Source organism: Ruditapes philippinarum, unplaced genomic scaffold (genome assembly GCF_026571515.1).
Source record: "Ruditapes philippinarum isolate M1 unplaced genomic scaffold, ASM2657151v2 ctg4630_1_1_1_1, whole genome shotgun sequence".
In the NCBI taxonomy this organism is placed as follows: Eukaryota; Metazoa; Mollusca; class Bivalvia; order Venerida; family Veneridae; genus Ruditapes; species Ruditapes philippinarum.
The window spans coordinates 10,275-26,449 of NW_026866681.1; the positions used below are offsets into that span (position 1 = coordinate 10,275).

A 16,175-nucleotide genomic window follows, 5' to 3' on the forward strand; every position below is an offset into this window, starting at 1 on the left:
AAACTTGTAACAATAACAAATTTATTACAGAAAAATTATTAAAGAAAAATAAAATAACAAATTATGTTTACAAATACCTGAAGTCCAAATAAAAATTACAAATGTCTAGTCTGATCCTGGAATGATCCTTTTTCAATAGCACAGTTAAATCCAAGTTAAATCCAAGAACACTTTAGAATAAATTCCCACAATAAAATCCACAAGAATAATTAATAATCCAAGCTCCAATAAATCACTTAATTTATAAGTTGAATAATACTCCAAATATATTGATGACTTAAAGATCACTGATGACTAAAAAGGTAACTGATGACTTAAAGATAAGATTAATGAAAAATGTCTCCTTATATATATTAACTAAGAAGTTTCCAGAAAGGTCTATTATGTTCTCAAGTAATCATAATCTAGCAACTTCAACAATAAAGATCATTCCAGAAGTTTCTATCTAAATATAATGCATGAGTTTTCTACAACAGTTAAGAACCTTCTAGTACATACATGTAGTTTATGTTCTAAAAATAGAACAATGATAATATTGGAAATACCAACTGGTCAGATATAAATTATATACATGTAATATGCCGCACACATAACACTTCCCCTCTTCAAGAAAAAGAAATATGAATGAAATGAATATTTCTTTTACATAAACTCAAACAATGCAACTTACAAATAACATAGGAGAAATGTAAAACAATTTTATACATTCATATATATGTGTATTACAAACAATAGCAAACAACAACAAAAAAATAACCAATCATATCATATAAATGCTACTACAAACAATAGCAAACAACAACAAATGTTAAATTTAAAATACTGCAAATAACAGTTTTAGACACGTGAAAGTGCATCAGGGATCAAATTATCTTTCCCTTTAATGTGTCTAATGTCAAGACTATATTCTTGCAAAAATAAACTCCACCTCAACAACCTTTGATTTTTGTTTTTAAGTTTATGCAAGAAAGTGAGGGGGTTGTGATCACTAAAGACAACAACAGGCAACTTTGAAGAAGTTAGATAAACTTCAAAATGCTGAATAGCAAGAATAAGAGCAAGGCACTCTTTCTCTATAGTAGAGTAATTTTTCTGATGTTCATTAAACTTTTTAGAAAAGTAACAAACAGGATGGTCAACACCATTGTTGTCTTCTTGGATCAATACACTTCCAGCACCTATGTCACTAGCATCTACAGCTAACTTAAAGTTTTTATTAAAATCTGGTGCCAAGAGAACTGGTGCACTCTTAAGTATGGCTTTAAGGCTGTCAAATGCCATTTGACACTTGTCATTCCAAATGAATTTGTTTCTTTTCTTTAGCAAATTTGTCAATGGTTCTGCAATAACCGAAAAATTATTACAAAATTTACGATAATACCCTGCCATACCAAGAAATCGCATCAGTTGTCTTTTACAAGTTGGCACAGGAAATTCAGAGATAGCTTTGACCTTAGCTTCTATTGGTTTAACTTTACCCTGTCCCACTACATGTCCTAAAAATGTTAAAATTGCATGACAAAATTCACTTTTTGCAAGGTTAACTGTCAATTTAGCATCACTAAGTCGGTCGAAGAATGCTCGTATAGTTTTGAGATGTTCCTCCCATTCATCAGAATAGATGATTGCGTCATCAATGTATGCGTCACATCCGTGTAGACCAGATATTACCATGTTTATAAGTCTCTGAAAAGTTGCTGGTGAGTTTTTCATACCAAAGGGCATGACTTTATATTGATATAAGCCGTCTGGTGTTACAAAGGCTGATATTTCTTTAGCTCTATCAGTAAGTGGAACTTGCCAGAATCCTTTTAGAAGATCAAACTTTGTTACATACTTTGCTTTTCCAATTTTGTCAATACAGTCATCAATTCTTGGTATAGGAAATGAATCAGTTTTTGTTACAGAGTTCACTTTACGATAATCTGTACACATTCTATATGTTCCATTTGATTTTGGTACAAGAATACATGGAGAGCTGTAACTGCTTTGACTTGGTTCAATAAAGTCATTATCCAATAAATACTGAACTTCTTGTCTTAGGTACTTTTGTTTTACAGGATTCGTTCTATATGGATGTTGTTTTATTGGTTCAGAGTTTTCAAGAATGACATCATGATGTATTTTATCAGTCCGTGTGGGAATATCAGGAAATAAGTGTTCATATTCATAAATAAGCTTTTTCAGTTCATCTCGTTTCGATGGTTCTAAGTGAGCAAGTTTTTCATCCAGATTTTTCATAATATCAGAGTTTTCAAGCTTTGCTGAACCAGGATCAGACTTTTCAAAATTTTCATAACTATTAGATTCAACTGAACATTGATTTTGTGGAACAGAGTTTACAAAAGATATAGGTTTACTAATTTTGCTATCTCTGTCAAAATATTCTTTTAACATATTTATATGACACATTTGCTTTTGCTTTCGCCTCCCAGGAGTATTAATAATATAATTAAGGTCACTGACTTTCTTTTCAATAGTATAAGGACCAAAGTATCTTGCCTGTAATGGTTTTCCAGGTATAGGTAAAAGAGCAAGTACTCTATCACCAGGGTTAAAACTTCTTTCCAGAGCATTCTCATCATACCTTGATTTCATTTTACTTTGTGTTGATTTTAAATTAACCCTAGCTAACTCACATGCATTAGTCAACCTATTTCGAAAATCTGATACATATTGAAGCAAATTTAAAGATAGAAGTTTTAAAGGTCCTCGGACAGTGTGACCAAATACTAATTCAAAAGGGCTGAAGCCAAGAGATTCCTGAACAGATTCTCTTACAGCAAATAACAATAAATGGATGCCTTCATCCCAGTCTTTTTCAGTGTCAAAACAATATGACCTTATCATATTTTTCAGAGTCTGGTGAAATCTTTCTAATGCACCTTGACTTTCAGGGTGATAGGCTGAAGACCTATATTGAGTAATTCCTAACTCGTGCATGACCTGCTGGAAAATACCAGACATAAAATTTGACCCTTGATCAGACTGTACTGATTTTAGGTAAACCAACAAAAGTGAAAAATTTCACAAGAGCCTTAACAATAGTTTTGGCTTTAATATTCCTTAAAGGAATAGCTTCAGGGAAGCGCGTAGAAGCACACATAATAGTTAATAAGTACTGAGAACCTGATTTAGTTTTTGGTAATGGACCTACACAGTCAATAATAACTCTACTAAAAGGTTCATCAAATGCAGGAATAGGCTGTAAATGAGCTTTAGGTATTGTCTGGTTAGGTTTTCCAACCATCTGACAAGTATGACAAGATTTACAGTACCTAGATACATCTGCTTTAAGGCCAGGCCAATAAAAATGACTGAGAATTTTATGGTAGGTTTTATTAACACCTAAATGACCTGCCATGGGTGTTTCATGAGCCAAGTGTAATATTTCCTGGCGATAAGATTTAGGGACCACAATTTGGTGATTTACAGTCCACTCCTCTTCAGCAGGGACATCGAGCGGTCGCCATTTTCTCATTAAAATCCCATTCTTTTCATAATAACAAACAGGGACTTGTAAAGCTTCATCTTCACTATAAGCCTTTTGAAAAAGGACTAAAATCTCAGGATCATTTTGTTGTTCCTGGATAAGCTGTGACCTTGACAGCGTGTCATGACCTTGATCTTTAGATCTTGGTGTAGAAAAGTCAGATATTGAAAAATCTGTCTGAGTTTCAGGCAGAGTAGGAGTGAGAGAAAAATTTATTTCATTATCAAAAGACTGACCTATAAAAGTATCAGCTAAGTCAATATCTGAACAATAATTGTCTTCTTGAATGGCCTTCTTAGCCATAGCTCGAGTAACTGCACATGAAGGGTAAAGGTCAGGAATTTCCTGCTCAATGGGGTCAGGTATCTGATCCACACAAGGAGTGTCAGTTACAAGTGGATTTACCACTACCTTATCTCCAGCTAAGTCATTACCTAGCAATAAATGAACACCTTTAAAGGGTAAGAAAGATCTTATACCTACAGCCACCGGCCCAGTTACCAAATCTGAGGACAAATAAATATTATGGAGAGGGACATTAGAAAACCCACACTCTACACCCTGAATAAGGACACTAGATCCAGAAGAAGTCTTCTCAGAAAAAGGCAGTGTATCTGCTAAAATAAGAGATTGAGAAGCTCCTGTGTCTCTTAAAATTGTAATAGGAGTAGGTGGGCAAGTATCACCGATAAGTGACACGGAACCTTCCGAAAGGAATGGTTCATAAATCTCCATTATAGAATCAGACTTGGGTTCTTTGACCTTCAAAATTGCATTGTTATCAATACAAGACTGAGGTTCAGACCTTGAAGTGGTAAGACCTGTGGGTTTGGCCTCATCACGTTGCTGTTGCCTCCTTTTTAAGGTAAAGCAATCAGAAATAAGATGTCCAGTTTTCTTGCAATAATTGCATGTAGGACGAGATAAGGGATTATGACCTTTATGTTCATCAGATGACTTTGGTTTGGGAGTATTTGACCGACTAGATGAGCCAGATAAATTACCAGAATTGAACTTGGAATTAAAATGTGAGGGTGTGGACTTCCCTTTATTTAAAAATGAGACTTTGTGGGTTAAAGAATAATCATCAGCTAGACGGGCAGCTTCTTCTAAAGTTTCTACCTGTTTTTCATCTAAGAAAGACTTAACATCAGAGTGAATACAACGTTTAAACTCTTCAACTAACATGAGTTGTCTAAGCTTTTCATAATTTTTATTAATTTTCTTAGATAGACACCAACGATCAAAAAGTTGTTCTTTTTCTCTTGCAAATTCGACATGGGTTTGACCAATTTCTTTCTTAGAATTTCTGAATTTTTGCCTGTAGGCCTCTGGTACTAACTCATAACCTTTCAGAATTAATTCTTTTACATTATCATAATTAGAGCTTTGTTCAACAGTAAGTTGTGTATAGATTTCACGAGCTATACCAATTAAAACGCTCTGTAAAAGTAATGTCCAGTGCTCTCTTGGCCATTTTAAATTTTCAGCAACCTTTTCAAAATGAAGAAAATACTTATCAACTTCTTTTTCTTGGAAAGGTGGAACAAGCCTAATATTTTTAGTGACATCAAATTTTGTATTCATTCTATGTTCAAACTGATTTGCTCTCTCTTTGATTTCTAATTCTCTCATTTTAAACTGAAATTCTCTCTCTTCTCTTTCTTTTTCAAACTGCCTTTCTTCCCTTTCTTTTTCCATCTGTCTTTCTTCCCTTTCTTTTTCAAACTGCATTTTTTCTAGTTCAAATTTAAATTGAAGTTCAAGCTCTTTTATTTTTATTTCAGAAATTTCAGAGTGTTTTTCAACAATGTAAGAAAGTGCATCTTGTCCAAAAATATCTTCATCTACAAAATAATGAATCAGAAGATTTTTAATTTCTTGTTTACGCATTGAAGATTTAATTTCTAATAAATTATACTTTTTTGCAAGATCGAGCAAATCAGTTTTCTTAGCCAAATCTAATACCTCCTGGGAAGGTTCAGCTACAAACTTTTCTAAATTAAAAGACATGACTGCTTGCTGCTGGTTTTAAACTCAGAAAGTGATGTGTTTCAAAAATTTCAAAATGAAAGGTACACTTAATAGAACAACTATGATATCGACTCAGATGAGTAAATACGGTAATAATAAAATGTAAAATAAACGGTAATAATTTCCAATAATGTAGCCAAAAAGAAATATTCAAATCCCGGACGAGCCCCCAATTTCTGTTACGAGCCAGGCGTAACGAGAAAGAAAAGCCAGCAACAAACTTGTAACAATAACAAATTTATTACAGAAAAATTATTAAAGAAAAATAAAATAACAAATTATGTTTACAAATACCTGAAGTCCAAATAAAAATTACAAATGTCTAGTCTGATCCTGGAATGATCCTTTTTCAATAGCACAGTTAAATCCAAGTTAAATCCAAGAACACTTTAGAATAAATTCCCACAATAAAATCCACAAGAATAATTAATAATCCAAGCTCCAATAAATCACTTAATTTATAAGTTGAATAATACTCCAAATATATTGATGACTTAAAGATCACTGATGACTAAAAAGGTAACTGATGACTTAAAGATAAGATTAATGAAAAATGTCTCCTTATATATATTAACTAAGAAGTTTCCAGAAAGGTCTATTATGTTCTCAAGTAATCATAATCTAGCAACTTCAACAATAAAGATCATTCCAGAAGTTTCTATCTAAATATATTGCATGAGTTTTCTACAACAGTTAAGAACCTTCTAGTACATACATGTAGTTTATGTTCTAAAAATAGAACAATGATAATATTGGAAATACCAACTGGTCAGATATAAATTATATACATGTAATATGCCGCACACATAACAGTATGATAACATGGAAGTTTATGTAGTACCGAGATACACATAACATGATGACACTGCGACTGCACCAGCCTTTTCATTCTTTTTTTTCTGAAATTCTTTGCAAAAGTTATGTTTGTATTATTTCCACTTAGGTGGCCTTTTAAATTGTCTTTCAGCCCTTGAGGTATTTATAACCATTCGTTTCAGTTTTTTAGAGATTGATACAAACTCTGCAGACAGCCATACCCTGATTTGTTGTACATGTATATAATTGAAGTTGTTCATCGAAATGCGGGCACCTGACAGGACTTTTAAAAATATGTCTAAATACAATTGTTGTTGATGGTTTTCACACATTTTAATTCCAGTCAGTATACTATTCATCGGAAAAGTCGTGACAATTTCCTTGAGAAAAATATTTGACGTCACCAAAATCATTACGTTTTACTCATCCCTTATCTTATATTAAAATAGTAATAGCAAAATATCTTACGCGTTGACCCTATATTTTTATTGCATAAATATTTTCTTTCATGACTTCACTACATGTTAAAAAAAATATAGCAAAATTCACCGTGTTGATTTTTTGTTATTTTACAATCTTTATTGCGATATCGCGCGATATTTGTATCATAAATGGACGTCAGAATGTAGAGAAAAATGACGTAGAATCGCAGAGTATTAAGCAAATGTTAAAGAAAGACATTATTTCAAAGACATACATTTACTGAACATTATAAAATTAAAACGAAGGAAATCGGATGGAAATTAATAAGAACAGACCGGTTTATTGATAAAAAAGACGCAATTTCGCCGCCACCGATAGAGGGCGCTTTGACGTCATAGTAACGCTGTTTATATGTAAAATAATGCTGCAGAAGTAAAGCTTACATATCTATATTTATGTATACCAAAAATCCTCAAGATCTGAGATGTTGTCAAATTTCGGTCGGAAAGTAGCGAGCTACCTTAAAAAGAAACGCGTTTTCTTATGATTAAATTGAATAAATATCACTATATAATGAACATATGTGAATTTCAAGACTATTTCTATAATGAATCATCCACTATTAGAGAGAAAGTGTTATGAGTACTGCTGCCATGTATTTTAGTTCTTCGTGAGATTTTAATGACTAAAAAGTGGAGTAAGGAAATGGTTATTTATTTCGCAATAGAATTTCAATATTCAAGCTTTTTATTAAGATCATACTTTTAAAAATTGACAATATCAAAATGTTCACCGTACATGTGTTATTTTACCGATTTCGAAACTTCCTTTTTCATTATTTTCCTGTTTACATCGTACTAGCAAATAAAACGCACGTAGGTAATTAAGGTATGTATATTTTTCGTCTATGTTTGGGCTAGTTAAGGTAATGACGATTTATTTTTGCACTTGTTCTACTTGTCTTTACTTTAATTGAATGTTAAATCGGGCTTCTCCACACTTCTTTGATGCTTTTCTTTCTTTCGACGTTAACCCTGTGACATTGTATTAAAATAGAAACTGTATAAGCAAATGACAGAAGAAAAACTTTCTGATTAACAGATAATGTAAGAAAGACACATTAACAGGTTATCAGAATTCGTGACTTGTATTTCCAAATAACAATATACAAAACCTAGTATCACTTATACTTATGAGTAGGAATCGGCAGATTACTTATTCTAAGGCGCATTATGTTTCAGAAATGAATAAGATATGTTCAATAGAAAAGTCAAACATGAATTAAATAACATTTAAAAAATAATTTTAGGGCATGTAAGATGCTTGTTGTCTGAATAAAGTTTGCAAAAATGTGAGATAATGTGTCATAAAAGTTGCCAAATGAAAACAAAGTAGTATTTTGACTTCTTCCATACAAAATACTGCATCACTATAACTGTACTAATAATTGCCAAAAAAAAACAACAGAAGAAAAAAGATGAAAAAGTTAATTGTCCAATGAATAACGTTTAAGAAACTATAAAAGTACAACAGAATGATTTTTTTGGAAATAAAAACAAATAAAAAAATGCATCTGTGAAGCATAATAAGCCTTTAGAGGACACACGAATGATTCACAAGTTACCTTTTCTGGTATAACATTAAATGTGACATTCTTTTGTTATCACATCACGCTGATATATTATCTGTAATGCAATTATTTGACAATTTTAAAAGATAAAATTTAAAGGAATATGAAAAATAAAAACTATTTTAAAGGCCCATTATTTTTGGTTCTGTTGCTTTATTTGCAATTAGTACAGTTATATTGATTTAGTATTTTGTACGGAAGTCAAAATATTACATTTTGCTATTTTATTGACTTATATTTTCACATTCAGTGCTAATTACTTCAAGTTATATTAATTCAAAGAGCATTTAAACATTTATATAAACATTATAAAACCCATTTTTGTACGTTATAAGGAAGTAAAATATTCGTTTCTGAGGCATAATGTGCCTTTAAACAAATAATAGACAGATAATTGTGTCTGCTTATTATAACTAAGTCTCGTTGGATTTGTTTTTTAAATTGTCATTTTTTCCTTGTTTCAAATGTACAGGTAAACTTTATCAGCGACAACATCTTTTAAAAAATTGTTTTTTGGTTGCTTTTTAACTGTTCTTACATACTTTAACTTTAACTTTTATCCCACTAAATATCTTAAATAGACTTGTCTATCCTTCAGTCTTGACAAAACCATTTACCATTTTAGGGGAATCAATCAAAAACGTACTGACTGTATATATAACAGCATACAGCATGGATGAGCCGGTTAGTCTTGGTCTGCTATGGTCGCATAGGTAGAATCAGTTGCCCCAGTAAACTTTGGTTTAAAACCAGAAGAAAATTTCAATAATCATGTGAAGTTGGCATAATTTGAAATTTATTAAATTTTAGTGTCATAACTGTAAATATGTTTACATAATTAAAAAGTTACATTTTTATTCATTATAACAGAAAGACACGAAACAATAAGTTTCTGTGTTTTTTTTTTTGTTGTTGTTGTTGTTGTTTTACCAGTTTAATTTTTTTATTATGAATGAGAACGATATTAACCTTATATGTATCTATATTTTAAAACCCATGGTGTCCCACAAATGGTTTTGGTTTAATTCCTTAATAGCCTTTTCTTTATTGTGTTCTTTTAAATATTGTCAATTTCTCGATCACTTGAATCACACTTTTCATCTGTACATTGATCTCTGGCAATAAGTTACTAGTATGTTAACATTATGCTACTTTCATAATAAATAATTTCATATTTAGTGTTCCTGTAGGTAATAAGCACCAAACATGCTCTAAAACCATTATTTAAATATTTTAAAAGTCATGTTTCCCTTTCTAAATAATTAAAAAATTATCCGTTTCTTGGGCATAATGTGCCTTTAATAGTGATGTATAATACGTGAAAGCAATTTAAATTGGTATAATTGTACTATCCTCAAAATCAAATCATTTTACAAACTTTTCTGTTTATTAACTTTCTTTGTATTGCTTACAATGTATAGGTAAACATGACATGTGCCGCATATTTGTGTATAATGATTAATAAGGAGCACGTACCGTGGTTAAGATTTTAGGTAAAGGTCTGTGCATGTATAAATGTTCAAGCGCTTTAAATTTTCAAACTGATGTATTTTTAAAATTTTCCATTTGTTGGTGTTCCTACGACGATAATAATAGACATAGATCTGGAGGGGTTGACTAACTAAAAAGAAAGCTTATATTTCAAACTTGTAGAATGATTAAAAAAATAACATTTATTGATCCTTCCAGTTATTTGAGACTTCATATTGCTTTTTGACGTTTATTATTCTTCAGTTATACAATTTGAGTGGAATGTTTAAAATCTTCTTGTGGCTTTGATCTTTTGGTTATAGAAATAATTAACATAGATACTCATGGAACTTTTTAAATAATTAGAGGATAAGAGAAAGATTTTGGCTAATAGAAAGTAAGTCACGACATTGAATGACAACACGTTATATTTAACGCTTCTTTACTGTGCTACGAAAGATAGGATAGAGGTATTCTCTAGCGCTGAAAAATGTTGATGCCACAGGTGAAACAAATTAAAAGAATTGATAAAGATTTCACAGATATCTGTGAAAAACACCAAAACTGTGTTTTGGAATATTATTGCTATTCCCATGATGTAGTTGGATGTCTTAAATGCAAACAAGCTGAACATAGAAACTGCAAGGAAGTTGACTTAATTTCGGAGGTAGCCTCGTCATTTTCATCAAGTGAAGAACTAAACGAGCTCCAAACGACCCTAAAGAAATTACTCAACTGTAACAATGATTTTAAAAATGATATAAACCGCAAAACGAAAGCTGTTAGAATTCAAGCTGAACGAGCGAAATCCGTGGTAAAGAGATTACGTACAGATATAGACGAAATGTTTGACATTTTTGAAAAGAAAATAAACCGGTCAATTGATGATATAATAAGCATGGATGAGACAAAATTGCTTGATATTGAATTACGTGTGGAGAATCAATCAAAAGACCTCAATGAGAATCTTTTGAAAATCAGTAACTATAAGACTAAAGGTAATATGCGACAGTTATTTGTAACAGCAAAACGTGCCAAACAATCAGTAAAAATTGTGTCTATAAGTCTTGAAAGCTTTGGGGAGGAGAGCGATATCCAAAGATATCAATTTGTACCTGAGCCAAGCATTGTCGAAATGCTTCAAAATTTGACAGAAATTGGCAGACTCGATATCAAGAATAAGTGTGCAAAAGTTCCAAAGTTTGAGAAAGATATCAATGTCAGATTTCCGTGTGATGACAAAGAATGTGTGATAACTGGTGTAGAAATAATGTCAGAATCTATAATTATTGCCGCCGACCATACGAACGAATCTGTGAAAGTCGTTGACACTGTGAATAATTATTTGGCATCCGTCCATAAGCTGGATGGTTCAGGTGCGTTAATAAAGCCATTTGATCTGGTCAAAACTGAAGCAACTCAGATTGCTGTGACCTATCCTTATAGAAGGAAAATCCATCTCTTAGAATTATCGTGGATCTATTGCAGTTTAAATGTGAGAAAAGGGAGATGGATAGTGAAAGAAGTGATTATGGTTTTGGTATGTATCGTATAAACTGATTAATTTATGTTTGTTTCAATTCAGAACGAGCCTCCGCCTGTGAAAATAGGTTACAGATTTACTTGGAACAAGTGAGTTAGAAAGCATGTGGTTTAAGGGGGACGTTTTTTAACACGAATTTTCTCTGATTATGTAGTTCACGTATAATTCAAGCCCAACATGGACAGGAGATTTTTTATGTTATGTCTACGTAACTGGGCATGGTGAGGTGTGCCTCCAGTGTGCCGTGGGTACAGTAATATCTATAAGCAAATAGAAAGAATACCGATGGGCCGGGGTATTTAAAGATTGAATAAATCGTTTGTAGCGGACCGCTATGTTCGTTCCCGAGGTGGACAAGTATGGGTTAAGCGTTTTCATATGTGGTGTGGCGGAGATTTTCAATCACACAAAGCGTGTTGTCAGATATCCGACACCTGCGATATAATACAAGAAATTTTAAACAAGGGCGATGGTTTGAAAGGACCTCAGTGTATAACTTTTTAATTGTGAGCATAATAAATTGTACATTGGCATGGGAAATAATTCTATTAAAGTATTCCAATTATATTAATGATATGTCAATCATTGCTTTACTGGAAAATACACAATGGAAATAAAAGAAGTACATAATGCCATGTATATGATTAGGAGAGAATATATTATAGACGTTTTTATTTTAATCGTATGACGTCCGATGTTATTTCATTCTTTTATTTACAAGTATGTTAAGTAAGATGTGTTTTCTTGTTTATTTGAGATGAGATCCGTATAATGTAACAATAATAAATGAATAGATTTAGATTATCAAATGATATACAATTTGTTATTTTCTTTGTTATTTGTTTCGGTGTTGCACACAGTTCACACTATGCTGTGGAAACATTAGATTTGTGCACTATTGTGTCAAAATTTGTGTAAATTATTGTTGTCGTCGTTTACAAAAATTAATTGCGGAAATTGTAACAGTTTGAAGACATTAATAAGTACAATGACTGCATGGTGCTAGTAAAAATGACTGTTTTTAACCAACTTTTAAGCCCCTTGGAATAAGAAAATATATCTTCTATACATATTTAACTAAACTTCTCTCATTTTCTTCTTGATGGTGGTAGCAGAAAGAACAGACCAAACTACCTGACCCCTGTGTTTCACTCCGCGTCATTTATTTTACAATCTTTTTGAGTAACTAGGTGTGACTGTGTGTGGAAAATCTACAATGACAGAAGAAACAAAGTAACAATTATTTTTATTTATTTATTCATTCAGTTATACATGTCGCAATCTTTTAAAGTAAACAATAACGGGATCAAGTATATTAAGTACCAAACTTAAGACCAACGCCATCAAATCAGTCCCCCCACATATGTGGTTTCCCTTAGGGATGTTAGCTCATTCACGGGAGTAAGCTATGAAGCAGAATGTTGGTTGTTTTACCCAGGTGACTACGTATGCTTTCATTTAATTAAAGATTTTTCAGTTTTGATGTTAGCATTAAACGTCATTTTTGCAGCTATCAATGTGAAGAGGAAATCAAAATGTGATATCATGTTTACAAGTGTATCAGGGAATCTTACAAAAGAAGGAGAGTGGTGTCCTAATGGTTATTATTGTGTAGAAATATATCTACCTTAGGTGATCGAAAAAAGGATACAATATTAATTGCACGTTTGCAATCTCAATTGCCCAATACACTGTACGTGTACAATGAACTGTATAAGTAAATGTTAAAGGTGATACCGTTTCTACACTGTGGTTTAATGTGTCTTACTCTCAACCTAGTGATCATCATCGTGAATTCAAACCCTATACTATCGTCGTTTTTTTCACAAGCATTTTCCTCATACAATATCAGTACAATGTAAGCTTCTGGAGCTGTCACACAATCAGACTAAAACTTAACTAAATTCCTATAGGGTATCAAAATCTTCATCAGTATTGATGATGTTATTAACCCGGTCTAGAATGCTTCAGAACATTTCACAAATGTTCGTATGAAAACGATTATAGTCTATTTTCTAGAGGAAGATGAAATAAGAAAGATGAGACAGAAAGTACGAATTAAGTGGGGGAAAAAAGATAAAAAGAAAAGAAATCGTATCTATGTAAAATTTTAAATAGCTTGTTAATATCGCAGAGATCGAGCTATATTTCTGTGTTAAGTCTCTGGTTAATTTGAACTAATTGTTGAAGTAAATAAACCGTCAGCAATGAACCCGCTTCATTCTTGACGGAGTTTTGATAATAATCGTGCCATTAGTTGTTAAAGGCCTGGGTTCAAGTCCCAATAGAGGTATGAGAAGATATTTTTGGTTATGGGGGCTGGGCGTTTTAGTACCGGGTTTGGTTCCTATTTTAGACCTCATAGTCGTTTACATCGTGATAGTGAAACTTGAACAACTTTTCAGTAGTTACTGTATATTCTATGTTTTAATTCAAGGCAAACCTTTATGATCAGAAGATAATCTTGATACCATAAACAATTTTAAAGATCCGTTCAGGTTCTTCTAATCAGAAGAACACAAAAACTAGAATAAGACTAATGACTCATGACCTGAATGGAATATGGTCTTACCCAAAATTAGCGATACCTTGCGACTCAGAATTAAGTTTGTCAAAGGCATATATCGTGCCTCAGAAATGGTTTTATTTTTATTTCTCCAAAGCTAGATTTATTTTTAGTTTTTTTAAGGCCTGCCTATAATTTCCAAATATTTACTCATTGGGCAATACCCTGAAACATATGTTGCTTCTGTTGCATTTTGGCAATCAGTACAGTATGGTTATTAATAATTATATGATTAATTTAATTTATAATGATTAAGTATTTTCTATGTTCAAAAGTCAAAATACTAATTTGGTTTACATTTTGCTACTTGACTATGACACATAATTCAGCGCTACATTATTAAGTGGTGTAAGTATGTAACACTGCTCTAAAACAATTATTTAAAGGTTAAAATATTAATTGTTTGCTATTTTCTCAAAGAAGGAAATACATTTTTTCGCTTCTAATGCCTTTTTAATTCTGATTTTAATTCAACGCTTAAAAAAAATCACCTGAGGAAAATATTTAATCATATTTGACCTATTGAATACAATTTTTAGTGGTGTACAATCTATAAAAATATCAGTCTGGTTTTCCGATTTTTCGTTTAAAAAAATCCTCTCGAATTACTAAAACAATACCGTAAACAAGTCCACTATTTACAAAATATGGCGGCGGTCGCAACGGGGAAATCTTGGAGAGATTTCTTTGAGAAAAACGTTCTTGTGCCAGTTGCTTTTGACAGGGAGAGCGCAGCGCAAGATATTTCAACACCAATTTGTATTGGTCTTACTTCAGTAGAAGGAATAAATCCAAAGGTTTGTCGTTTATGAATAACAAATGTTTAAATTTCGTGCCTGAGCTTGCTCTACAAATTTTTGATCCTGTCCACATTTCTTGCTACCCGATCAAACCATTTAAAAGTGGCATTTAAAATTTCGGCACCTCTAACATTTTATATGCACACATTTTATATGCTGCTTTTTAATATTTTGATTTTGTATCTTATTCGAAATTTAATTTTTAGATTAGTCCTATTACAAACCACACCAGGCAGCATGATTATTTTAGTTGCTAAAACCACAGGAACCTCAAATTCTAATATTATAATATATGAAATTTGGTGCTTTCTATGGTTCGGAAATTTCTTATGACTTAAATTATATGAAAAAGGCTGAGCCTCAAAGCAAGTTTGATTTTCTTTTACCGTGAAATAATATAAAACAATCGTTCATTTTTATTTTACATTTTCAGTTTTAAAATTGTCATTTGGTATTTCATACACTGCTTCCGTTTATTGTGGTTCCCTGTCCTATTATGGTTCCCATATAAGTGCGCAGGACACCAGTCTATCCTTCCGTTTTCAATCAGAATACCTCAGCTTTTATCATCATCTTGTAATTCGAAAAGTTGCCATGTGTCAATTCGGTACTTTGGATGAAAGTTTTCAAAACCATCACTATCTAGCAGGTACTCGCATTACTGTTAAGACCCCTTTGCGAGAAGGCCCTTGGTGCCAGCTCTTAGAGTTGCTATCAAGCATAACATGTTGTAAACCAGATCTTTCTTGCACTTTGTAAATATGTAAATGCAGGTATATTGTACCGTAAACAAGAAACAAATTAATTGGTGGTGTTCAACCTATTAACGTATTCGAATATTTCCGGAAATCCCAGAATGCCTCATAGTGATTTGATTGGCTACTCTGTGTAGCGAAGCAAAGTGGGACCACTGTGTAGGAGTTTGGAAAATCCTGTCTGCCATATTGGTTAACCTGTACAGTGTTGCATCTAGGCCGCGCGATTGCGCGATTTGCGCATATTTTATGCAGATCGCGCATTTTAATGAAGTCAACGCGCGCAAAGTCGCGCATCTGACAATTTTATCACTTTATTCAGTTTATCTTCATCGTGTCTTGAAAGCATCAGCCATGTTTGTTTTCACTCGTGGTAATGACTAACATACGTACTAAAAAGCGTGTAGCAGCCGACTTGGTCATCTCGCGTGTGTTTTGTAGTATTCGTCAATATTTTATTTTTTCTACTTCCGTTTTTGAGCGGACGATAGCTGTCAAAAATGCCTGAGCGTAAAATAACTGAATTCTTTTGGATAAGTCATAGTGTTAGGTAAATGTATGTCCCCCACATTTTTTTCAAGTCCCCCACATTTTTCAGTTGAGTGGGGGACAATCCCCCATAATTATGAAATTCTAGATGCAACA

The 16,175-nt window shown here is 32.4% G+C and overlaps 2 protein-coding genes across 2 annotated transcripts in view; both read left to right on the forward strand.

Moving 5' to 3' along the window:
• The first annotated feature begins 10,356 nt into the window (after nt 1-10,356).
• LOC132733329 (uncharacterized) lies at nt 10,357-11,421 on the forward strand. The gene has a single exon (XM_060719964.1). It carries the CDS (start codon nt 10,357-10,359, stop codon nt 11,419-11,421), a length of 1,065 nt encoding a protein of 354 aa, XP_060575947.1.
• A 3,170-nt stretch (nt 11,422-14,591) lies between these two features.
• Nucleotides 14,592-16,175, forward strand: part of LOC132733330 (nephrocystin-4-like) — a 48,646-nt gene continuing 47,062 nt past the window's right edge. Inside the window, exon 1 of the mRNA XM_060719966.1 lies at nt 14,592-14,772. Coding sequence (XP_060575949.1) covers nt 14,623-14,772 — 150 coding nt within the window. The 5' untranslated portion in view covers nt 14,592-14,622. The remainder of the gene's footprint in view (nt 14,773-16,175) is intronic.